This window comes from Cygnus olor, chromosome Z, assembly GCF_009769625.2.
Source record: "Cygnus olor isolate bCygOlo1 chromosome Z, bCygOlo1.pri.v2, whole genome shotgun sequence".
Lineage (NCBI taxonomy): Eukaryota > Metazoa > Chordata > Aves > Anseriformes > Anatidae > Cygnus > Cygnus olor.
The window spans coordinates 38,149,529-38,176,670 of record NC_049198.1 but is presented as its reverse complement, the minus strand read 5'-3'; the positions used below and the strand labels follow the sequence as shown (position 1 = coordinate 38,176,670).

Below are 27,142 nucleotides of genomic sequence, written 5' to 3'. Positions count from 1 at the left end.
AAAATTTCAGTGCATTAACTTGACGTGATAGGCAAGACAATGATTTAAGGCAATCTTGGGGCTGCTCACTTTGAGATCCAACAACAGCAATATGATAAGGGCCTTATTGCACTCTGTTTTTTGTTGCATCATTAAATCAATTTTGTTGCACCATCTTTGGGTCTCTTTCAGCAGGGAAAACTCAGTCCAAACAGTTACTTTTCCATTTTACATTGATAAAAATTCGGATGAGTTTATTTCATTTGTAACATGTTACTAAACAAGGAGTCTGTGCCCCCCGAACCATTAGATGTATGAACATATTAATGTAGCTTTGGTTGTAACTCGGCCATCAAGATGTGTAAAGAGATTTGTATACAAATGGTAAAATGGATAGACAGATGTAAAAGTCTAACACGAATCCTTTCATACATAGGAAGGTGCAACTATATAATTGACTAGTTAGCAGAGACTGTTATCATTTAATGGAAATGTGCTTAAGAGTTGATATAATATATAACGCAGATCTCTGTATATTATTTCTATTGAGATTTGCTTTTTGGAAAAAAATTGCATGTACAGACATCACAGGATATACTCCAGAGCAAATCTCAAATCCCTTAATAGATAGGAAAAAGATGTCATTTTTAAATATATTCCAAAAATCTTAATACCTGGTTTTAAACCATGTGATATTATATATTGTAGTATATTGCCTTGATTTCTATTTCAAACTTCTGCATGAGTTCCTCTGCATGGTGACTTGTCTCCTCAGAACATATATTTTTATGATCTTCTGGGCAGTTCCAGTAGTTATACAGTTATATATAATAAATATATAACACAGTAAGTCTCTTAAATTAGAAATGGTCATTCTCTCAAAGAGAGGTTCATAGCCCTTCTTCTTTTCCTGCCCAAACCACCAAAAACATGTTGTCTGTTGAAGAATCATAGAAAAACCAAGAGAAATATTGAGAAATATTGGAAAAAAAAAAAAAAGATTTAGAGGGCACAAAGTATTAAATTTATGCAATGGATGTTTTGAAATGTTCTTTAAAAAGGAATACCATTCTCTGAATTCTGCATTTGCTATTGTATTCGTTGCAAAGCTGGGGGGATTCCGGGTGCGTCTAACTTGAACATCCAGTGAGATAACTAGACATTGTGCACAATAATTCTGATTTTGAAATGGTAAAGATACCAAAGAAAAGATGAACAGTAGGGTGCAAATATGGAAACCATATCACAGAATCATAGAATCACAGAATTGTAGGGGTTGGAAGGGATCTCAAGAGATCATCGGGTCCAAACCCCCTGCCAAAGCAGGTTCCTTAGAGCAGGCTGCCCAGGTAGGCGTCCAGACAGGCCTTGAATATTTCCAGAGAAGGAGACTCCACAACCTCCCTGGGCAGCCTGTTCCAGTGCTCCATCACCCTCACTGTGAAGAAGTTCTTTCGCATGTTGGTGCTGAACTTTCTGTGCTCCATTTTGTGGCTATTGTCCCTTGTCCTGTCCCCACAAACCACTGAAAAGAGGTTGGCCAAATCCCTCTGTCTCCCACACTTAAGATATTTGCAAACATTGATAAGATCCCCTCTCAGTCTTCTCTTCTCAAGGTTAAACAGACCCAGGTCTCTCAGCCTTTCCTCATAGGGAAGATGCTCCAGGCCCCGTATCATCTTTGCGGCCCTCTGCTGGACTCTTTGCAGAAGATCCCCATCTTTCTTGTGCCGGGAAGCCCAGAACTGGAAACAGTACTCCAGGTGAGGCCTGCCCAGGGCAGAGTAGAGGGGGAGGATCACCTCCCTTGGCCTCCTGGCCACACTTCTTGTAATGCACGCCAGGATCCCACTGGCCTTCTTGGCCAACCAGGGCACACTGGTGGCTCATGGTCAACCTGTCATCCACCAGGACCCCCAGGTCCTTCTCTGCAGAGCTCCTCTCCAGCAGGTTTGTTTACAAAGCCATGGCACAGTCTTATAAATTCATAGAGCAGTTTATTAAAATGCACATGTGAATGCACAGGTGTTTCATGGGATTCTTTATGGTATCATTATCTTTATCAGGAAGTGTAATATTAGGACAAGGTGTAATGGTTTTAAACTGTAAGAGGATAAATGTAGATTATATATTAGGAAGAAATTTGTTACTATTTTTTACTATGAGGGTGGTGAGGCACTGGAACAGGCTGCCCAGAGAATATCCCTGGAAGTATTCAAGGCCAGGTTGGATGGGGCTTTGAGCAAGCTGGTCTAGTAGGAGGTGTCCCTGCCCATGGCAGAGAGGTTGGAATTCAATGATCTTTAAGGGCCCTTCCAATCCAAACCATTCTATAATTCTGATTGCAGCATGCTCTAGGTGTCTTTAATTGCTGTACTCTGTTTTCTTATATTCCAAAGTTAGTTGTCTGAGCAAATTAGCTTTCTTTGACTTGATGAAAGGATTTCTCACCTGCCAAGGCTACATAAAGACAATCCCTTTTAATCCAGTTGGGGATTTCCCCTGTCCGGATACAATCAAAAACCATCTTCTCCGTTTCAATGTATTCAAATTCAGATTTTGCTTTCCCAAGATTTCTGAAAAGCTTCGTTGACAGCTTTGTACTGTCATTGTTCAAAATAAAATGAAGAGTTTGTTAAGAACTAGTTACTTAACTACAAGAGTAGTGCAATTACACAGAGTATAAGAAAGAAACATCCTGTAAAAATGTACGGAAAAAACAAATGTTGATGCTATAGCACAAGCCATCACGCACTAGTTAAAACTTGCATAAGATGGTTAAGCTGAAATGTTTTCCTGCTCTTTATAACAGATGCTTCTAAGCTTGATTTAATTCTTAATGCAAGTGTAGACTTTTTTTTTTTTTTTTTTAAATTCAATTTCAAAGCTATGCATGAATACTATAATAACATTCTCTAAAATGTATTTTCTTTATGTGGAAACAGCTCATTACTTTTCAATATTATTTCTTTCTTTACTTTATTAACTATCCTATATACCTTTTGTCATCCATGGGTTCATTTCCATAAAATACTTCATAGGACAGAATGTCAGCCTGAGCATTATTAAAGGCTTCTTTCCAATCATCCCTTTCATCCTTGTTCTTTCTGATAAGCTGGCTGATATACTGTTGTGCCTCAGGGACATCACAATATATGGTGTGAACCTACCACGGATCAAAAATTAGTTTACATTTTCTGCAAAGCTTGCACATCTGTTTGCAATTCATGATATTTAGACAACAAGGACAGAAAACCATGTTTTTTTCATTATTCCATTTTCATGCTTCACTAATTTATCTCTTAAAATAATGCCAAACAAAAAGAATGCAAGTTGGTCTAATCAGTTTTCCATAGGCTGACTTTCAGTGAGGAGTTAGCTTTCTTTAATTCCATGTGTAATTCTGAAAATTTCAACTTAACCTTTAAATAAATGTATATGTACTGGCTCTGGCAGGGATGGAGTTACATTTTCCCCATAGCAGTCCATATAGAGCTGTGCTCTGTACTTATAGCTAGAACAGCACTGATATCTCACCAATGCCTTGTCTATTGTTGATCAGTGCTCTGGAGCATCAAGACTCTCTCCAATTTCCCCTCCCCAACCAAAGCCAGGAGACTGGGCATTGGCAAGAGGTAGGGAGGGGACATCGTCAGGGCAGCTGTCCTAAATCAACCAAAGAGATATGATTGATATCATAGGATGTTACACTCAGCAATAAAAGCTAGGAAAGAGGAAGGAGGAGGGGAGGGGCATTCATTATGAAAATGTATGTCCTCGTGAACAACCACACTGTGTATGGAGGCTCTGTTTCCCGAAACACAGCTGATCTTCACTCATCAATGGGAAATAGAGAATAATTGTTTTTTCTTTCTTTGCTTCCATACAACCTTTGTGTGTATTTTCTCTTACTTTTTCCTTACCTTTTCCTTTAATCAATCTGTGAGCCTTTTTTTTTTTTTTTTTCCCCACATTGTGTTTTCTCTCTCCCTCTTCCTTCAAGGAGGATGAGTGAGACTCATTGTGCTGGAGTTTATCTGTCCATTAGGGTGAAAGCACCACAGTATGTAAGATAATTTTTTCCAATTTTAGAAAACTTGGCAAATTGTTTTTCATTTTTGTTATCACTGAGTTCTTACCTTCTTGGCAAGAGTTTTCAAGAACATTAGCACCTTGATTTGAGGTTTCATTGTTTTGTAATATCTTCTTTCACTTTCAAGGGTCTCACTGATTTCTCTCTCTTGTTTCTGTAAAGATTGCTGTATCTTTTGCAACATGACGTGTGCTTGCCAAAGAGGTTCTGTTTCCATTAAGCATTCAGGCTTCTCTTCATTAGCTGCCTGGGAGGCAACAAAGATATTTCTTAAACACTAAGCCAGGATCTAGATATTTACTCCTTTCAATGAAATTTCCAAGATTTTAATGAACAAGGGAGAGCAAAAATGGAGAAAACTAAAAAAGGAAAAGTTGCTTGGTTCCAATTCTTAGCCTATAGATTTTGTAATTCAAGGCAGTAGGTCTTTAAAAGATTTTATAGCAAAATTTATAGGATTATAACAAAGACAACGGCACACTATCTGGTTCCAGAAGAATCAGACTTCATTACTGTGCTGCTTTAATCATTAATCACCAATTTATCATTCTCAAGGCACATATATATTTGCCCATGTTTTACTATCAGTTAGACCCTTGGTTTCCTTCAGCCTTTGTTAGGGAGAGTCAACCTGATTGCCTTTGAAACAATTGGAATAATATTAAACCAAAGCAGTTTAATTTCCATTTTTGTTCTCACTTGTTCTGCCTTTAATTTTAAAATCACTGGCACATCGGCTTTTTCTTCTTCTGTCCTTTCAGACTTTTGTTGAAGAATTTTTATCTGGAAATTCACGAGGTCACGCACTCTCTCCACATATAGACTGATGGTGTGAAGTTCCTGCAAAGCTGTATTGAAAATAATAGGGAAAGCAGGTAAGAAAAACTTGAACATTTCTACAACTACACATTTGCTAGAATATTGTTTCGCTGGGGTAAATTAACTCCTATTGGAAATTAAGAATTTACAATGCACAAATAAATTATAATAATCACATATTATACTAAAGAATTCTATTCAAATGTTGAAATAAACCTACTCAAAACTGCTGCTGACTGTTATAAGCCACTTATGCTAAGGAGTTTGGAGTCGTGACAGACATTAATTCTAGCTCCAACATTCTTCCATAATTTGATCTGAAACACAGTGTTGCAATGAAAAGCTTATATTAACTTCAGGTGGTATACACCACAAAGTAAGAAAAGCAGGAAAGAAACAAGGCAGATCAAGAAATTTTGTGTCCAAAATATGAAACTCACTCAATGTGTGCTGGGTATAAAGATGTTTTATTTTTTTTGTCAGATTTTCTAGAATGGAGACCTGCAAGACAAGAAAGGATGAGAGAAGAAAATCAATGTTACCAAATTTGTTGTGTTTCCTTGGTGACAACACCTCTAATAGTTAATAATAGTGAATTAATGTTGCCACTGATAGTCACAACCTACCTGAATGGATTGTTGTGTACTTATTGCTAGGAAAAACAAAAACAAAACAAAACAACAACAAAACACCACAGAAGTAAAACAGAGACACTCACTCTCAAACACTGTCATTTTTGCAACAGCCTGTATCAAAATGTCCTATGCTTATATTTTCTATAGCACCTTCCCACATTACCAGAATGAAAAATGTGATAAAATTTACACTGAAAGACTCTTGAAACTATAGAAGAGAAAAAGCCTCTGGACACACAGTGTTTATTTGTTTGTTTGTTTGTTTGTTTCACCGTTAGTCAATCAGAAATAAGGCAATATTGTGGTAGATATTGTTAGAAATATAAGAAAAACAAGCAGACAACTTTAAATACTGGTGCTATGCAGAATTTAATCAGAAGATGGTGCTGCATTATTAAACAAATACTCCTGTTTGAGACCTTCACTCTGAAATGCTACAGGAACCTGCATTCAATTTCATAAATGAGAGACAATCTGGCTTTGAGAATCTTTTTTTTTTTTTTTTTCTTCAGTGGTTAGTTAAGATGATCCTGAATATATACTCTAGACCAGTACAATGAAAATTGGCTGCCATAAAGAAAAGCTGACAGTTTGCAAAGTTACATAAAGACTTGTACATATTATATGTAAAATAGAACTCTATTCAGAAAATAACAGACAATAATTAGACCATGTTTGCAGACTCTATCTATAATAAAAATAAAATAAAATATATAATAATATATATATATATATTTTTTTTTTTTTCAGTCACAAGAAATTCAGAATTTATGGTGAACCTGAAATACGTTTAACATCACAAGGGGGATTCTATAGGTAAATCTGAGGAGAACAATTCTGACAAGCCATCACTAAAAAACTAGCAGGTCAAACTAGACAAAACTTTTCCAATATAACCACTAAAAGGAAAACCATTAGAGATTATTTCCACAGACAAACATCTACAAGTAGATTTAGAGAAGGACTACACACTGGAATATTTAGAAGGCTGTGCTTTTTCACTGTGTGTGCAGCCAAACTGGAACTGTTGGTATTTCAGAGCCCGTGTTGGCAATTTCATGTTAGAAAACAAACAACTGGAATAAAGTAAATAATTTGAACATGCATTTGGGGTTCAGTCCTGAGAGCAGACTGGAACAGAATTACTGATATTAGCCCTAGCAATCTATTTTATTCTTTAAACATATAGCCTTTTATTGAAAAGTATATAACAGTGACCACTCCATGACTGTTAAAGAAAAGATAACTTTGTTTGCCTTTCAGAACTAAAACCAAAGGCATTCTCTGTTGAACTCTAAGATTCATGGCAGTGTGTGGTGTTACAACCTCAAGATCTTCCCAGATTAAATAGGTCTTTCAGTCCTCCTCCTTCTCCTCTTCCTTCTCCTCCTCCTTCTCCTTCTCCTCTAAGAGGAATCTTCCCTCTTATTCCTCCCCTCTCTGCCTCTGCCTTCTTCCCTCCCTCTCTCTGGTAAAAGAATCATTACAATGAAAAAACAAGAGTAACAGAATTGTTATGATCTTGCAATATATATATATATATATAAATTCCTTTTCTTCTGTCATGAAGATGAACATCTGATAATGGTTCAATACAGAACAAAGTTTAAGCATTACTAAACTGTCTGAAAATGTGGCTGGAAAACAGTTTGGCCAAGATGAAAAGGATGGAAACAATCATTTTAACTCGGTATTATGCCTACTCACTCAACATTTGCTTCTATCTATGGGCTTTTTCTGTGCCTGCAGCCATCTCGGATATTTAGCAAACTGAATTTGCATTATTAGAAAGGAATATTGCAAAACTTGAGGAATTTTAATGATGTCTATTTTTCCTTGGTAATACCACTCAAGTTATCTTTGCAGCATAGGTCAACCAGCTGCATTGGAATATTGTAATAGGTTTTGTTTGTTTGTTAAATTAAAAAAAAAAAAGCTTTACTATGGTTTTACAATTTTTCAAAAGACATGAGATGTGATATAAGACAGAGAAATGACAATCAGAACTTTTAGTGGAAAAAACAACAGTATGATTAAACAAACAAACAAAACAAACAAAACAAACAAAACAAGCAAAACAAGCAAAACAAACAAAACAAACAAACAAAAACAAACAAACAAAACAAAAAAAAAAAACACTGTCTTCTTCATTGGTGTCTAATGTCCCCCAGATTACTTGGATTCTCTAAAACAAGGCAGGTGCCTAGCAGTTTAATCTTAGCTGACTTAGATGGACGTATCTAAGGCAGACAATATGATTTTCAGGTCAGTTAGGTTCTCGGGAACAGTACAAACTGGAAATGGAAGGAGAACAAATTGAAACAGAACCAAAATAACTCCTTATTTATTTATTTATTTATTTGATTTATTTATTTTACCTTTTGTTCTTCCCATTTTTCTGTTTGTTGCTTCATTTCGTGAATAAGATCTTCTTTGTCCTGGCTCAGCTGTCTGTTTATTTCCTTCAGGCTCTGAAGGTAGTAGAAAAAGATAAAATAGATTGCAATTATAAAGTTTTCATTATTCAAAAAGACCTTTAGTTTTGTTGTTGTTGTTTTTAATTTATTTTTTAGCTTGTTTGCTTTTATTTTTCCATATATGTTGAAAAGTTATTTGGACTATCCTGTTAAGTCCTGGGGATTTTGCACAAAAATAAAAATAAAGATTGACCAATTTACAAAACAAATGCAAGCAGGGGTAGTTTGATTCTAAAGACACTTCTTAAAGGCTGGGAGAGGCAGAAATTTTTCCTTGGTAGCAGAATATAAGGAGGAGTGAAATAAACCTTAATGTGTGTTTATCAACAGAAAAGCATTAGAAATCCTAAAAATTCAGTGAATATCTTTACACCTCAGTTTCATAAAAACATAGCTATTTACAAGTGTCTAAGCACAAACAATATGGGAGAACCTCACACTGAATTTTAATCAGGGAAGTCAAGATATGAAAACTGTTCCGAAAACACTGTGTAAGGCTTAACTCCTCTCCAGAAGGAGACAGCAATGGTTTTGTAGTAATTTCACAAAATGTGTGTCTTCAGTTGACTGTCCCTAAGAAGAAAACATGACTTATATAAACTCTTTCTGCAATGCTTGGAACTTCCTGTTGCTCTTATCGCCATGTCAAAACTGTACTTCTTACTTACCTTAACAGTATTTTGCCAATGTGTTCTGTTCTTGTTCATCAGTTCATGGTAAGCTTCCAACTGGGATTTCAAACTCCTAATTTTGTCACCATAAAGTTTATTTATAGTAGCTATAGTCTGCTCCTATGTCACAAAATATAATTGAGAAAATGAATTTAAACAGAAAGGCCAAGCATGATAAAAGAACATTTTCCACAGCAGCTAAATATTGGTTCTCTTTCTCAAATGTGTTGTGTTGCCTGCAAATATTTCTTGTTGATCACAGGAGGTTTGTGTCTTCACAGAAGGTACACTTCGGGCAAAAATTCACACTAAAGTAATTCTCTCTCGCTCTCTCCCTGCCCTGCTCCCTCCCTTCCTCCCTTCCTTCCTCCCTCCCTTCCTCCCTCACTTTCTCCCTTCCTTCCTCCCTCACTTTCTCCCTTCCTTCCTCCCTCCTTCTTAACGCCCCCACCCTCCCCATTCTTCCAGAAGAAATGAGCCTTTCTCAGAGCAGTCCACAATCAATTCATTCCACAAATAAATAAATAAATAAATAAAATAAATAAAAAAAAATCTCTTCCCTTTGTGTGCCCTCTAGGTAGAATAAAGTTCATTTGTATGAAAAGCATACATCTAACTAGGAACTAAGTGGCTGATTTGCACTGGGTTGGAGAAGAATGATGGGATGAATCAAAGATGAGGCAATGGATGAAGAAAAAGGTTTCAGCACAATGTAGACAGAGATGTGTGCAATTCTGACTTGGGGGAGAATTACTGACTAATGGAATGTACAAATGCTTCCACTAGGGAAAGCCTATCACTGTGGGGCTGTGGTCATAGGCCTGGAATCTATGGATCCTCACTGTAACCTTGAGGGGGATTACAGGCGGAGGGACTCTGCCATTCTCTGAGCTACTCTGACAAAATACTGAAAGAAAAAACTGGAAGATCTGTACAGATCTGTGTAGATGTGCTGACAGAAGCAATCCCGTAAGCATTGCTTTATGCATCAGCCAGGATGAAGATTCAAAGAGAAGGCAACAATCCTATCCATATTTTGGAATTGACTGTATTCTATTTGTATAATGCTATGCTGTATATTGTTTTGTTTGTGGATTGTTTGGATTTTTTTTTCCATTCAATTTATCTTTACTGGGATCATTAGCTTCATTAACTTCAGAAAAATTGTCAAACACCAAGCTAACCAAAGAGTGGATTTATTCATTCCAAATGGAAAAAGTAAGGAAGACAAGTACAAAATAAAAGAGAATGTATCCACAGAGAAGAAGGATGAAAAACTTTCCACTTTAGCAATGAAAACAGGCACTACAGGTTGGCATAGCTCTTACAATAATATCATTCTTGACAGACACAACCTACACAATAGTGTCAGTCAGCAGATGAAGGTGGCATTTGACTGGAAAGTTCAGTAACAATAAAGTTTGGAAAATCTCTGCAAATAAGCCAGTCTAAATATTCAGAATGGGAAAGGGTCCAATAAATAAATAAATAGAAGAAAGTAGCCATAGGTGAAAATAAGACCATATTTCACAAAGTTGTAAAAGTAAATACATTGAGAGAGAGATTGATATTATTTCTGGAGAAATGATTCAATGGGTAGCTGAATGAAGATTCAAATGTGAATGAAGTAGATTTAATCCTCCTGTGTCATTTTGACTAATGATATGACACAACAATGGTAATGCTCCAGAATAATTACCTTGCTTTGGTTTTCTTTCTTTGTATTTTCTAGCTGTCTGATTATCTTTAAGTGTTTGCTTTTCATTTCCTGCATGTCTTTTACAATCTGCAGAGGATGAAAGAAATAATCAACTCAGAGCACTAGAAATGAACTCCAATCATCAAACAATTACGATGTACATTTCTCAAAGTGACAGATACTGTACAAGTCTGATTTCAAAACAGATAAATAGCTTGGACTGCAGACCAAAATTCTGAGGCTTCAAAAATTAGAAATTATGTTACGTTATTGAATAAATATTTGTACATTTATTTACTTGACATTGATTTTCTGGTTCTAGTACTACACCTTCACCTCTACATTTCTATTGTAGTGATCTGAATTGAGTACAGAAGACAGTCGTTACAATTATTCTAAAGTTCTTGAAAAGGAAACACAACATTGTGAAGCTTATTAATGGAAAAATAATAAAAAAAATACATTTTTATGTTTATGAGTTAGATAACACACTGCACACATACTTGATTGCATATTGCAGACAGCTGGTTTTTTTGTTTGTTTGTTTGTTTGTTATTTTCCATAAAGTTTATCTGAAAAACTGCAAAATTGATATAGTTTCAAGATTCACTACAGGCATTTCTCAGTAATAAAAATAGATACCTACACCAAAGACTAACAAAGTGACCTTTTTCCTTGTTTGAAAATTAGTCATTTAAGCTTAACATTGCATCAAGATTCTTAGTGACTCAGTTTTATTCATTCTGTTTCTAATCCAATTCATAATAGTCACAAAAGGAAAATTCCACTATTTCCCACATCAATGCAGACACTCTGGCTGTCTACTTTTCTTTTTGCATCCCTGCCTTGTAGGTGCAATGTCAAATTACACAACACTGATACTAGTTGCATTTTAAACAAGTCTTGACAGATACTACAGGATGAATCACAGCAATAATGATCATTATTTTGTGTAAATTATAAAAAATTAGAGCTTTTCCAGAGATATCCTTGGTTTAAGTTTAATATGATGCAGCTTCTACTGACAGCAGCTCAGACCAAACAAAACTGAACAGAAAAATCTCTAAAAAGAAATATTTTTAGAGAAGGCTGAAGCATGATTTTAAATGGTTGTGTTGGGTAACATCGTTCTACAATGACAGATCAAATCTTTATGAGTATTTACAAGCAATTAGCTTTAGAGTGAAAAAATCTCTACAGTATGACACTGTCACAACTCAAACAATATAAAGAAGCAGAAGAAATGTGGTATTACAAAATACGGTCTTAAATCTCACCAAAAAGAGTATTGCAGAAGTAGAAGAATTTTTAAAAGACATAATTAAAATGTTCAGAGACAAGAAAAGCCTATTCTAGAAAAGATTCAGACAACTTTATTGCTCTTATCACACAAAGAGCTCTGAGTCATGTTAACTGCATTGCTTCAGGTATTTTAACTCATTTGTAACAGCTAGCTCCAAAGGTCTGTAGCCTGTACCACAGTAATCACCATAGATATTTTTTGATACAAAATAAAAGAATAAAAGTACAAGAAAATATAGCAGCAAAACTAATGAAACAGGAATATATATATATACATACACACATACATATACATACACATATTGGATATTATAAAATAAACTGTCTAAGCAGAAAATATAAAGTAATGCTAGCTATTAGAAACATAGAACCATTGAATATCCCAAGTTGGAAAGGACTCACGAAGATCACAGAATCACAGAATTGTAGGGGTTGGAAGGGATCTCAAGAGATCATCGGGTCCAAACCCCCTGCCAAAGCAGGTTCCTTAGAGCAGGCTGCCCAGGTAGGCGTCCAGACAGGCCTTGAATATTTCCAGAGAAGGAGACTCCACAACCTCCCTGGGCAGCCTGTTCCAGTGCTCCATCACCCTCACTGTGAAGAAGTTCTTTCGCATGTTGGTGCTGAACTTTCTGTGCTCCATTTTGTGGCTATTGTCCCTTGTCCTGTCCCCACAAACCACTGAAAAGAGGTTGGCCAAATCCCTCTGTCTCCCACACTTAAGATATTTGCAAACATTGATAAGATCCCCTCTCAGTCTTCTCTTCTCAAGGTTAAACAGACCCAGGTCTCTCAGCCTTTCCTCATAGGGAAGATGCTCCAGGCCCCGTATCATCTTTGCGGCCCTCTGCTGGACTCTTTGCAGAAGATCCCCATCTTTCTTGTGCCGGGAAGCCCAGAACTGGAAACAGTACTCCAGGTGAGGCCTGCCCAGGGCAGAGTAGAGGGGGAGGATCACCTCCCTTGGCCTCCTGGCCACACTTCTTGTAATGCACGCCAGGATCCCACTGGCCTTCTTGGCCAACCAGGGCACACTGGTGGCTCATGGTCAACCTGTCATCCACCAGGACCCCCAGGTCCTTCTCTGCAGAGCTCCCCTCGAGCAAGTCATCCCCCAGCCTGTACTGATACATCCAGTTGTTCCTTCCCACATGCAGAACTCTACACTTGCTCTTGTTAAACTTTGTTTGGTTTCTTCCTGCCCAGCTCTCCAGCCAGTCCAGGTCTCACTGTATGGCAGCACAGCCGTCTGGCATGTCGGCTGCTCCTCCCAGCTTTGTATCATTGGCATACTTGCTGAGGGTGGACGCTATTCCCTCATCAAGGTCGTTGATGAAGATGTTGAACAAGACCAGCACCAACCCCTGGGGAACACTGCCAGTACAGGTCTCCAGCCGGACTCTGTGCTGCCAATCACCACCGTCTGATCTCAGCCAGTCAGCCAGTTCTCAACCCACCTTACTGTCCACTCGTCTATCCCACACTTTCTCAGCTTTGCTAGCAGGATGTCGTGGGAGACAGTGTCAAAAGCCTTGCTAAAGTCAAGGTAGATGACATCCACTGCTCTCCCCCCACCTACCCAGCTGGTGATGTCATCATAGAGGGCAACGATGTTGATTGAGCATGATTTCCCCATGGTGAATCTATGCTGACTACTCCTCAAAACCTTCTTCTCTTCCAATTGCTTGGAGATGGCATCCAGAACAAGCTTTTCCAACACCTTTCCAGGGACAGAGGTAAGACTGACTGGCCTGTAGTTTCATGGATCCTCCTTCTTGCCCTTCTTGAAGATTGGAGTGACATTAGCTATCCTCCAGTCTTCAGGCAGCTCTCCTGTTCTCCAGGACCTTTCAAAGATGATGGAGTGGTTCGGCGATCACCTCTGCCAGCTCCCTCAGCACACATGGATGCATCCTCAGGGCCCATGGACTTGTGTGTGAAGATCCCACTTAGACGATCCCGAACCATGCCCTCCTCAACCAGAGTGGAGCTCTCCATTTCCCAGACTCTCTCTCCTCCCTCCAGGGTCCAGGAGTTCCAGGGGGTAGTCTTTGAAGCAAAGACTGAAGCAAAGAAGGCATTCAGTATCTCCACCTTCTCAGTTTTCCCTGTTACCAGGACACCCCTCTCATTCAGCAGGGGACCCACATTATCCCTACACTTCCTTTTACTGTCTACATACTTAAAAAAAAAACACTTCTTCTTATCCTTTATCTCCTTTGCCAGCTTCATCTCCAGGTGGGCTTTAGCCTTCCTTGTCACATCCCGGCAGGTCCTGACAACACTCCTATACTCCTCCAAGAGGACATGCCCTTTTTCCACATTTCACAACACTTCTTCCTTTTGATCTTGTTGATGAGCTCCTTGCTCATCCACGCAGGTCTCCTGTCCCCCTTCCCCAATTTCCTGCTCTTAGGGATGCACCAATCCTGAGCTTGGAAGAAGTGCTGTTTAAATGTTGCCCAGCTCTCACAAGCACCCTTAACTTCTAGAAATCTAGCCCATCAGATACCCCGAAGTAGGTCCCAGAACAGACTGAAGTTGGCTCTCCGAACGTCCAGGGTAGCAATCCTACTTTTTGCCTTACTTCTTCCACTAAGTTCCATCTTGAACTCCACCAACTCATGATCGCTGCAGCCCAAGCTGCACCCAAGCTTCACTAACCCAACAAGCCCATCCCTGTTGCTAAGAAAAAGCTCCAGAAGCACCCCCTGCCTCACTGGTTCCTCCACCACCTGCACCAGAAAATTATCTTCAATGCATTGCAGGAACCTTTTGGACTATGCGTGCCTGGCTGAGTTGCTTACCCAACGGATGTTTGGGTAATTAAAGTCCCCCATGAGAACTAGCGCCCAGGATTGCAAGGCTACTTCCAGCTGCTTGTAGAAGGCCTCATCAATCTCCTCCTCCTGATCTGGTGACCTGTAGTACACCCCCACAACAGTGTCACCCATACCAGCCCTCCCACTAATTCTCACCCACAAACTCTCCACTTGTTCTTCAACCTCCCCCTGGGGGACCTGGGTACATTCTAATTGCTCCCTCACACAAAGGGGTACTCCTTTTCCTCGCTTCCCCAGCCTATCTTTCCTAAAGAGGACATAGCCCTCCATGACAGCGTTCCAGTCATACGAGCTGTCCCACCACATCTCCATGATCGCAATGAGATTGTGGCCCCTTGACCGTACACAGATCTCCATCTCATCCTGTTTATTTCCCATGCTTTGCGCATTGGTACACAGACACTTTAGGGAAGCAGCAGGCACAGTTAACCTAAGATCATTGAGTACAACTCCTGGCTCCACACAGGGTCACTGAAAAATGAAACCATATGTCTAGAGTGTTGTCCAAATGCTTCTTAACTCCAACTTGCTTAACTCCATAACCACTTACCCAAGGAGCTTGTTCCAGTCCCTGACCACCTTCTCAGAGAAGAACCGTTTCCTAACATCCAACCCTAACTTCCCCTGTCATGGCTCTATGCTGTTCCCACAGGTCCTGTCACTGTCCCCAGAGAACAGAGCTCAGCGCCTGCCCCTCCACTCCCCTTGTGAGGAAGCTGCAGGCCTCTGAGAGGCCTCTCCTCAGTTCCACAGAATCACAGAATCACAGAATATCCAGAGTCGGAAGAGGACCCACAAGGATCATTGAGTCCAACTCCTGGCTCCACACAGGTCTACCCAAAAATTCAGACCATATGACTGAGAGAATAGACCAAATGCTTCATAAACTCTGACAGGCTTGGTGCCATGACTACAACCCTGGGAAGCCTGTTCCAGTGAGCCTGTCTCCTCTTCTGTGGGCTGAACAAACCAAGCTCGTCATATATATTCCCCTCTAAACTCTTCACCATCTTCACAGCCTTCCTTTGGACCCTCTAATAGTTTTGTGTCTTACATTGTGGCACCCAAAACTGTACACTGTACTTAAGATGAGGCTGTACCAGTGCAGAGTAGACAATCCCTTCACTTGACCAGCTAGCAATGCTGTGTCTGATGCACTGTAGGGTATGGCTGACCCTTTTGGCTGTCAGGGCACATTAATGGCTTTGTTCAACTTGCTGCCAACCATAACCCCCAGATCCCTTTTTGTGTGTCTGCTCTCCAGCCTTGCATACCCCAGTCTATACAGGGGTTTCCCCTTCCAAGGTGCAGAATCTAGCACTTGCTCTTAAACTTCATGCAGTTGGTGATTGTCCATCCCTCTAATTTGCCAAGATCTCTCTGCAAGGACTCTCTACTCCTGAAGGATTCAACAGCTCCTCCAAATTTAGTATAGACTACAAACTTAGTATACCTTTGAGTCCTGCAGAGTAGAAGTAGTTCTTCCTGTAGAAGTCATTTATGAAAACACAGAAGAGAACTGACCCCAAAATGGAATCCTGCAAAACCCTACTACTGACTGGCTGCCAGTCTGATGTAACCCCATTTAATATAATCCTTCTATTTATAACTAAGCCTCACCCATCAGCCAATTCTTCACCCATCATATTATGTATTTGCCTCGCTGCATGCTAGATGTTTCATCTAGAAGGATACTGTGATAAACAGTATAAAAAGCTTTGCTGAAATTCAAAACAATTAGATCAACTGGTTTTTCCTTGATCAGTTAGGTGGGTAACCTTGTCATACAGGGAAATTAAGTTCATTAAACAGTACTTTTCCCTTGTGAACATGTATTGGCTGAGACCAATGACTCCATCGTCTTTTGGGTGTTTTTCAGTAACTCTCAGAATAATTTTCTCCACAATTTTTCCAGGCACTGAAGTAGACTGACAGGCCTGTAGTTACCAGGGTCTTCCTTCTCACCTGTCTTGAAAACTGAGACAACTTTTGCCAGCTTCTAGTGGACTGGGACCTCTCTGGATTCCCAAGACCACTGAAAAATAATTGAGAGAGCTCTCACAATGTCGTCAGCCAGCCCTCTGAGTACCCTGGGATGAATCTCATCAGGCTCCATAGATTTATGCATCCAACTGGAGCTGCAAATCCCACATGTTTGGAGTTGGCTGAGAGTTTATCGTTACTGTAGTCACAGTTCTCTAAGTCAGGGCTCTGGGGCTCCCAGGGACCATCTTCAGTGTTGAAAACAAAGGCAGAGAAGTCATTAAACATCTCTGCTTTGTGTATATCTCCATTTGTGAGCTGACCATCCTCATCAAGTATTGAACCAACATTATCTCTGGCTCCCCTTTTGATGTTAACATCATTTAAAAGGTCCTTTTTATTTTCCCCCACAGTACTGGTCATCTTCAACTCTAATTGAGTTTTGGCCACATGGATTTTCTCCCTACAATGTGAATAGCTAACAGCATTTCACAAGTCCTTACATCTTGCCCAACCTCACTTCCAGTGGCCATACACTTTCTTTTTCTGACTAAACTCTAGAAGATCCCTGGTAAACAAAGCCAATCTTCAGCCCCACCTGCTTGATTTCCAACATTTTGGAGTTGCCTGTTCCTGTACTCTTACAAGGTGGTTCTTAAAGAGTCATCAGCACTAACAACTTCAAAAAGAGTTTCACAGGGGACCTTACTAACTAGTTCATTGAGCAGCATGAAGTCTGCTCTCCCCATATCAAGTACTGAAATTTTGGTGGCAGTTTTCCTCCTGTCACCAAAGATTTTAAATTCAACTACTTCATGGTCACTATGGCCAAGACAGCTACCAATCACCACTTCAGCCACAAGATCTGCTCTGTTTACAAGAAACAAATCTAGGAGAGCACCTTTCCTAGTCGGCTCCGTTAGTACCTGTACCAAGAAGTTATCATCAAGGTGTTTTAGGAATCTCATGGACCCATTTGTATTAGCTGTGTGGTATTCCCAGTTAACATATAGCAAGTTGAATTCATCCATAAGGACAAGGGTGGCTGATCTAGAGTTCTTTAAAGAATAATCCCTTGGTGTTTTTGTCCTCAGTAGTTGCCTTATAGCAGGGTCCCACAATGTCTGCATTATTTGCTTGTCTCTTAATTATTACCCAAAAGTTCTCAATTGTGTCATCATCAGCTGCAAGCTCTGTATAGATACAGACCCTCCATTACATGCAGTGACACCCCTCTTCTCCACCTTGCCTGCCTTTCCTAACCCTTCTGAAGAGCTTATAACCACCCATTGTAACATGCCAGTCACAGGACTGTTCCCATCACATTTTGCTCATGCCAATGATGTTGTATATCTGGTACTGAGCTAAGGCTTCTAGCTCCTCTTGCTTGTTCCTCATGCTGTGTGCATTGGTGTAGAAACATTAAACTGTTCTTCATTGTACCTAACACCTAGCGGAGCAGACTGAAGGATCTTACTAGTATGCAGTCCATCAAATTTTGGCATGCCTTCCATAGCTTATCACTGGCAAGCCCAAGTTTTTACCTCTTTCTCTCTTCAAATCTAGTTTAAATCTCTATTGATCAGCCCTGTTAACTTCTTTGCAAATACCCTTTTTCCCTTCTGAGAAAGATGCTCCCCAGCAGGCACCAATAGGCCTGGCATTGTGTAGACCATCCCATGATTGAGAAACCTAAAATACTGCCAGTGGCTTCCACCTTAGATATATGTATTCATCAGGCTCTGGATCTACCTGTTCAATATTTTTCACAGTTACTGGAAGAAAAGAAGAAAACACAACCTTTGCCTCTGATCCTTTAACCACTCAGCCCAAGGCCCTGAAGTCCTCTTTGATTGCCCTTGGACTTCTCTGCTACTTAATTGTAGCCAACATGAAAAACCAATAATGGATAACAATCAGCGTGCCTTACCAGGCTAGTGAGTGTTCTACTAATGGTACCAGTAATGCTGAAATTGCAACAAAACTTCACACAGCAAGTCAAAAGCCACTTTTAGCAATCGAAGATCAATGAGAAACATATGAGAAGACATGGGTTTTCTCAAACCTCCAGTTACAAGTGTGTTGTTTTGTTTTGAACTTTTAGACACCTACCAGAAACACGGAAATTTAAGCAACTCGGTATCTGATTATATAAGTCCTGGTTTCAGCTAGGATAGAGTTAATTTTCCTTCTAGTAGCTGGTAGGGTGCTATGTTTTGGATTAGGATGAGAAGAGTGTTGATAACACACTGATGTTTTAATTGTTGCAGAGCAGTGCTTAAACTAAGCCAAGGACTTTTCAGCTTCTCACTCTGTCCTGCCAGTGGGCAGGCTGGGGGTGCAGCAGGAGCTGGGAGGGGACAGACCCAGGACAGCTGACCCAAACTGGCCAAAGGGGTATTCCATACCATCTGACATCATGCTAAACAATAGATAGGGGTGGCTAGCCAGGGTGGGGGGCCGGCTGCTCATGGATAGGCTGGGCATCGGTCAGCGGGTAGTGAGCAATTGCATTGTACATCACTGGTTTCGTACACATTATTAGTAGTAGTAGTTCCCAGTCGGGGGCAGTTTTACCTGGTAAAGTGAGTGTTGCTCTGCAACAATTAAGACATCAATGTGTTATCAACACTCTTCTCATCCTAATCCAAAACATAGCACCCTACCAGCTACTAGAAGGAAAATTAACTCTATCCTAGCTGAAACCAGGACATTACCTAAGATGGTAAATTATTCATTCACACTGTTTTTTATTTATTTATATATATATAAGTGTATACATATATGTATATACATATGTGCTTTGTTTTGCTTTTTACCTTGATGATATAGAATGTAGCTAATTTGTACGGAATATATGGCACTTCTTTGGTTCTGCATTCTTCAAGCTGTGTCAGTTTGTGGTCAGCATCAGAACATGTTCCAGATGTATTTTGATGATCTGTTTTATAGCAAAAATGACTTTATTGACTGGAAGTAAGGAACTGGACATTTTATCTAACAGCTAGAACTAAAATGCACAGCAAATACAGATCTACATATTATATACTAAAATTTTTGTATAGAACAGCAAGTATCATCTTAAAACTTACCTTTTTGTCTGATAGCAAAGGAAACAGATCCTTGGGAAAGGAGTTTTAGCAACTCTGACATGTCAGCTTTGACTTGTGGACACCATTACATATAGTTATATTGTCTGACAATTACTTGCCCATGAGTAGTCTGATGCTAACTACTTATACCAAAGCCAGAAATGAAAACTTAGATAAAAAATTTATGCAGAAAAGTGCTACCTCTTAATAAAACTAACTTTTATCACAGCTAAGAATAGGACACTTTAAAGCCTCATTCACAACTACCTTTTACAAGTTATTTTGAAAGACCCATTTTATATCACAGTATGATAAAAAAAAAAACAAGCTTTTTTTTTTTTTTTTTTTTTTTTATTTTCCAGATCTCAGACAGTTCTGACTGGCTTAACACAATAATTAACTTTTTATTAGGAAATTATTTTGAGCACCATAATCCTTATTTAAATATAATAATTAACTGAAAGATGTGTAAGGTGAAAAGAGATTGGGTTCTGATTACTTAAAATGGTGACTTGCATAAATCCAAGCTATTTTGTTGGATTCAGAAATCTAAGCTCACATAAAAGAAAGAAAAAAAAACAAGAACAAAAAATCCCCCCAAAAACACACACACATCAAAAAAAAGTACCCTCTACATTTATGTAATGTAGTATGTGATCAAGAAAATAAGAATAATATTTACTATACAAATATACCTTTTTCTAGAGCTCTGTTTTCACCCCATCCAATCAGGGAATTCAGCAGTGACCACTTGTTTATACTCATTCCAATTTTGTGCAGCCAAAATTTTCTCTCCCCATCTGTAAAAAAACAAATTTAAAATCAATAAAAATCATTGAATCATTGCAATTCTCTAATTCTCTTGATTAAATAATTGGATTCAAATATGGTATGTGCTTATTCTGTTGGGACCAACAGAATTTTGAATGAATAAAATTGATAACAAACATTTGGAGATCAGGAAATCATTAAGAGAACTACAAAAAGAACAAGAGTGTAATATATGTTTGAGATCTGAATATTTGTATCTGATCCAGAAAATAGAAATAGACTGAAATTAAGTGTGCCCTCCAGACTTGGTTCTGAGCTTCTGTCAAAAAATAAAATATTGGATTTTTCCCAATATCATTGAAATTAAGTATTAATGTATACAAATATCTGAGGGGAGGGTGCCAAGAGGATGATGTGGTCTTTTCAGTTGTGCCCAGAGGCAGGACAAGAGGTAATGGAAACAAACTGAAGCACAGAAAATTCCAGCTGAATATGAGGGAGCACTTCTTTACTGTGAGTGTAACAGAGCACTGGCACAGGTTGCCCAGAGAGGTTGTGGAGTCTCCTTCTCTGGAGATATTAAAAACCTGCCTGGATGCCACCCTGCACAATGTGCTCTGGGTGATCCTGCTCGGCGGGGGGGGTTGGGGGGGTGGAGGGGTGGGGGGGTGGGGGGGTGGACTAGGTGATCTTCAGAGGTCCCTTCCAACCTCGACCATTCTGCGATTCTATGTGTGTGTGAAAGCACATTATTGGAGGAGATATACATAACCCAGACTTGTTAGTAAGTACTATAGTGAGTACATGCATGCAAAGCTCCTTCTGAGAGAAAACCAAACCAAAAAAAAAAACCAAAAAACATCAGAAAACACAGCATGAGCATCATCTCCAAGTGTTCTGGTGTAAAAATGAGAATAGGATCTGAAAGGAGTCTTCTGACTATTTAAAGAGGGTGAAAGAGTTATCAGAAAGTAAGGATTTTTGGCCAATGGTGAAATTTAGATGTAGAGCTACATTTTCTGAGTTCCTAAAGCAATATTCATTCACCTCTCATTCAGTTATTTTTTATTTTTATTTTTTACAATCAAATAAATCTCTTCACTTTATTTTTATTGGGCATATTGTTACAGAATGTACTGTTTTAAAATATAGTTTATTCAGCTTCGAGGTGGAATCACCAGGTGCTATTCCCATACAAGCATTAAAGTCTTGTTTTCCAAAGCCCGGTTTTGATGATTGTAAATATGTAGCTGTATAAATGTGTGGAGAAGAAGAGTACCCTTAGCTCAAGTTATTCTTAAACTCATTAATCACATCACTATATTTTATATAGATCATTAAATATATATATATATAAGCTTCTGTTCTGCGAATTCTGTTAATATAGAACGTGCATATCAAATTATAAAAATTATAAAACTGCTGCTCACCCTGCTCAGGTGTCTCTTCAAGCATTACACTTTTAATGACACATGAAGGATGTTCTTGTATCTCCCCTGAAAAATCCATAACACTGCCCGGTAGAGGAACAGATGAGTGAATGGTGGTCTGTGGTTTAGGTTCAGGATCACTTCTTACTGAATCTTCAGGAGCAAAAGAGCATGAAGGGGTAACTGTTCGTACCCATGCATCTGGAAAAACAAGTGAAGTGATTGTTGGCAATAAAACACTAGGAGGAGGTATTCAGCTAAGAGGCTGAAGAGCTGATATCACAAAACAATAACAGTTTTGTAAGATCACACTCCAAATTGAGTTTAGGATAAAAATATTATAGTGTCAGTTGGTTTAGCAGTGAACCTGGGTGAGTTTTTTGGAAGTGGATCAGAGCAAACATATAGTTTTAGGTTTTGTCTTTCTGTCTCATTTGAAATCTAGCTCAATTTGGTGACTTAATTTTGGTTTGACTGTCAGATTTAGCTGTTAAAGGCTAAAGTGACAAATATATCAAGCTCCTTGAAATGAAGGTTCCAGAATTCACCATCTTCTATACTGAATAAAACCTACCCTAGTCTCATGCAACTTCCACCCAGGCAGAACATCACAAAGACTTTCTTCCATGCATAACTATTGGCTGACTTTTGTTTCTGGATCTCTATAAGATGTCTGATTTCTTGTTATGATCTGTTTGCAATGTGTATCCATAAATGTGTTTCAATTTGTGTTTCAACGTATTTCGTTTTGTCAGGCTTTTTTTTTTTTTTTTTTTTTTCCTCCATCTCTTCATGGTGTACGGAACATCTACACATAAACACTTATGTTAGGAAGAAAATAAGTAACTGATTCTGAATCCGAAGTATGAAAGATAAACTTTTCAGGAAACACTCAGAACACGTATGCAGAAATGAAAATATAGGTGGATATAAGTTCATCCGAACTCATTTCATTACAGAGTATCCTGCTATATAGCTATGGATCTCAACATTGTCATTTTCTTGCTGCTTGTGAACATGGCATTAAAAAGCTTAAAGTCTTTAAAAACTTGGTTTATGCACACTGAGGAAGCCTTCAGGTTACTCTTCCAGAAGTAACAGAGGTCATTACGTATTATGATGTCGGCAAAGCAAATACTGAAAATAACATTGACTGGTTGAAGTTGCATATATCTTATGAAGCGTACAAAATGTTTTCATATTGCAGACTGAGAAATGCAGCTTGAGCAGGGATTGTGCCTTCTCCAGATGAAGGGTCCTCACCTGATCTTCTCAGCTAGAATGGGTAATAACACTCACAACACAGCTCAATATTCTGTTCTCTCATAAAGAACTCTTCAAAGTGTTGATAAATTACTTTCCCATAGGCAAATTCAAAAGGAACTGAATTACCTTCTTGACTGGGTGCTTTTCTGTTCAGAATGGAATTTATCTATTGTGGATGACTATACAGCACTGAAACACAGCACACAGGAGCAATTGTTAAAAATATCAGTCACTACTACACCTTTCAAAGAGGCTCCCAGATTGTGATTTTAACCTCATGACTCAGTGTATTCTGTAATGACTGCAACTCAATACAGCACACAGACTGTGTAGCTTAAACTCAGATTCACTTCTGGTCAGCAAGGCAAGCTCAAATACTAATGGACTCAAATATTAATTTTTGGTTTTAATGCTTTAACAGAGTAAATAGGTAGTTGTTGTCTTTGTACCCTTTTTCTGTAATTTATCCTTTTTTATTCTTTATGTCTGGTAAAAGTGAAGACTTTTTTTTTTTTTTTTTTTTTTTTTTTTTTTAGACAGGAACACAGTTTATAACTGCTGACCAGATTTCTTAGTGACACTTTTGTCTCAGGATCATATTGCAAGACTTCATGATCTTTCCTAGACAGACTACATTCAGCAGTAAATCTCTTGCCTCACTGCTACTTTCTCTCTTTAATTAGCTTCACACTTCTAGAGAACCATATAGGATGATTTTCCTCAATAATAAACAATAAAAAAAGGTTCTGTTGTATTCTGGTAGTGATTACTTTTTCTGATGATTTTGGGCCACCAACAACTCAAGATAACTGTATAATGTTACAGTTAATACGTAATGAGAATAATCATGGTATAACAAATATCTGACTTATTTCACTCATCCTTCCTCTCACAATCACCAGTCAGCAACATTTTTTTATGTTTGTTCAGTCATTTTGCTCAGGAGCACTAGGCAAAGAAACAGCACATGAATATGTTCCTATACAGTTACTCTTTCGTGATGTAGATTAAGCACAGTAGGCAGCTGAGCACCATAAAGATACATTCTTCCTCTCCCTGCCCCGCCACCTTGCGCCCCCCCCCCCCCCCCCCCCCCCCCCCCCTTCCCCGATGAATGGAGAGAGATTCAAAAGGGCAAAAGTTAGAAAACTTGTGGATGGAGATAAAGACAATGTAATAGGCAAAGCGAAGTTGTGCATGCAGGCAAAGCAAAAAGAGCAAAATAATTCCTAACTTCCCCTAGGCAGGCAGATATTTTACCATTTCCAGAAAAGAAGGGCTCCATCACACATGATGGTTATTTGAGAAGACAGATGCCATAACTCCAAACATCCCCTTGCTGCTTCATTCAGCTTTTACTGCTAAGCAAAACATCATATGATATGGAATATTCTTTTAGTCTGTTTGGGTCAGCTGTCCTGGCTGTGTCCACCCCCCAGCTTCTTGTGGAATCTCAGCCCCCTTACTGGGGTGGCAGTGTGAGAAATAGAGAAGAATTTGACCCCGTGTAATCACTGCTCAGTAACAACTAAAACATCTGTGCATTATCAACACTGTTTTGGTCACAAATCCAAAAACCATACCAGATACTATGAAGAAAATTGTCTATTCCAGCCAAAACCAGGACAGCTTTCAAGAAATCTGAAATGTAGGTGACACTAGGTTGGGAGATGAATAATGATTAAAAATAACAAATTATTGACACTGGAATGATAGCATTGGTTTTTATGCAAGATAAAGGTAATAAGCAATTAACCTTACGTACTGGGTATGAGAAAGAGAAAGAAGCACTCTCTCCCACACAAACAGAACCACTGTAGAAAACACTAATGGAAACACCAGAGAAATACTTATAAATAAGTTTAAAGATCAGATTAAAGGTGAGAACAGTTTTTGAATACAGCATTTAGTGTTAAGAGAGTTGTTTCTGTAAAGTGAGAAATGTCACCTGCTTGATTCTTACTGTGGTAAGGATACTAACACAAATTTTTCACTCTCCTTGTTAATAATAATAATAATAATTACACTATAAATAGTTTTATTTATATTCATCTTCAGTATCATCTCTGTACCTCAAATAACAGTGATTTAGAAGGAAAGGACTGCATTTAAAGAGTTTTGATTCTCTTTGCTTCATTCTTGCAGTAAGGATGCTGCCTATTTTGACGGGATAAAAATCCTTACTTTATGACCAGGTTAACTAGTCTGCAATTCAATGAAACTAGTACACAGGACAGTTAATCTCATGATCAGAACTCAGTCTAAATGCACGTGCTTCCATAATTCAAGGAGTTGTCTAGTACAAATATTAAGTAATTATTTATTTTTTAAGACTGTAAAATCTTCATTAGATTTTATTTTATTTTATTTTTTTACTTGAAAAGAACCTCACCATCCAAACTACATACAAAACCAGATAGTTTTTCTGATAACGGACTTTATTCCAATCTTCCCTTTGTAAGCAGAGAATTCTGCCAAAGACTTTTGCAAAGAAATGTCCAAGCTTGCTTTCACAGAGCAGGAAATTTGAAAATTGTGAGAAAATATCTGCTTCATCTGTATAGTAAGGGTGCACATAGTAACTGATAATACAATGTTGGAAGTAGTCTGGAGTTTTATGCAACTTCCATTCATTTCTTTGTAGCATTTTAGACATAGCTTTGGAACTTGGGTTGGGGGATTGAATCATCCTACAAAACTACATCTTACCATTTCTTCCTTCCCTGATAGATTATCTATTTCTGCCTATCATTGCTTAAGATGTGATTTCAGAAATGTGGGCAAACAGGTTCTTTAGGGTATGTACAACCTGAATAAATTTGTTTCCTGTTAAAAAAGTTAACTTTTACATCACTGTCACTCCCAAAAGTGGATCTCAATATGACATTTCTTTTCAGCCTTAAATCTCTTATTATACTGGTTCCCTGTCCAAGATTGTTTTGGTGCTTTAGAAGGGCATCATTTTAGTTCCTCTCACAGTACAAGAACTTTGTGTATGTCTTCCTTCTGTGGAAATTTAGCACACAATACTCTTATCACTCTCCTAAGTGTTAGTTGGTTGTTGTCTTGTTGCATATACCACTGCTAAACGTTTGATGAGAAACAGAGGATGTCCTCACATTCATAATCAGCACACTGATGAGTAAATGTGCAGCTTTTGATGTCTGTGTGGAAAACAAATGCATGTAAACAGAGGCATTATTAGAAAAGTGTTACTCTATATTTCCCAATTTCATATTAAAAAGTTGGAACAAAACCAATAGAAAAGGTACAAGCACATATTTAATTTGAGCTATGCATACTGATTTGCTTTGCATCCTTTATCTATCTATCCACCTTTTATTTCAGTCTTGTAGCTTCTACTAGTTTTTCTTCTGCAGGAATCAAGACTATGAAGCTGTAAATTTCTAGGTCCTGGAAACAGAAGTCTTTTTAAAGTCAGCTTGCTACCTTCCAGAGACAGACAGCACAGAAGTCAGGAGGTTAATTTATTATTATTACTATTATTTTTTTACTATTTTGTTTTGGATGCGTGTTAGAGAATAGAATTCCTCAGTGGCAGAACATTAAAAGGTTAAAGCCTATCTCCTCTACGCTTGAGGGATCAAGTAAAGACTCATGATGCCAAGCTTATAAATTCAGCTGGAGTTAAAGAATAAACAAATGTTGGAGGATGAGGAAACTCTGGTCACTTAGCTTTCAGTGAACAGGGAGGATAATTGCAGATGTTCTTTGAAAGCCATGAGAATTCACTAAAACTGAAGAAAAAAATAAATAAAAAATCAGAGAATTAGCCACCTTCTTTGGGGATGAAATACAGAGAGACTTACAATTCTAGGTCATCACTTGCAAAGATTCAAGGGAGAGACAGAAGATTTACTAGCCATTATCTCTCATTATCTCTGCAAGTTGGAAATAAACCTAGCTCCCCATGAAGCTGTAGTATCTACTGCTGCCCTAGCGACGGGGCTGCTGTATTTCACAGTGATTCTGCAAGGTCGCATCTAAGCTGAGCGTGCTTCCCACTTCTGCACCAGACAAGTATGAGCTTTATACAAAGAGGGAGATAACCATCTTTGTTG

At 38.5% G+C, this 27,142-nt stretch overlaps 1 protein-coding gene across 2 annotated transcripts in view; it reads right to left on the bottom strand.

Annotated features, from left to right (window-relative positions):
- Positions 1–557: 557 nt before the first annotated feature.
- The window catches only part of LOC121061333, a 37,690-nt gene continuing 11,105 nt past the window's right edge, over positions 558–27,142 (bottom strand). The window contains exons 3-14 of one of the 2 annotated variants that reach the window (XM_040540007.1): positions 21,795–21,995; positions 20,289–20,393; positions 19,321–19,442; positions 10,374–10,460; positions 8,672–8,794; positions 7,905–7,997; positions 5,332–5,392; positions 4,772–4,920; positions 4,119–4,319; positions 2,979–3,145; positions 2,431–2,582; positions 558–775 (exon numbers count right to left, since the gene is read on the bottom strand). In XM_040540007.1, the coding sequence (XP_040395941.1) occupies positions 675–775; positions 2,431–2,582; positions 2,979–3,145; positions 4,119–4,319; positions 4,772–4,920; positions 5,332–5,392; positions 7,905–7,997; positions 8,672–8,794; positions 10,374–10,460; positions 19,321–19,442; positions 20,289–20,393; positions 21,795–21,995 (1,562 nt within the window). In that variant the 3' untranslated portion in view covers positions 558–674. The remainder of the gene's footprint in view (positions 776–2,430; positions 2,583–2,978; positions 3,146–4,118; positions 4,320–4,771; positions 4,921–5,331; positions 5,393–7,904; positions 7,998–8,671; positions 8,795–10,373; positions 10,461–19,320; positions 19,443–20,288; positions 20,394–21,794; positions 21,996–27,142) is intronic. The other variant, XM_040540008.1, reaches the window with a different exon arrangement.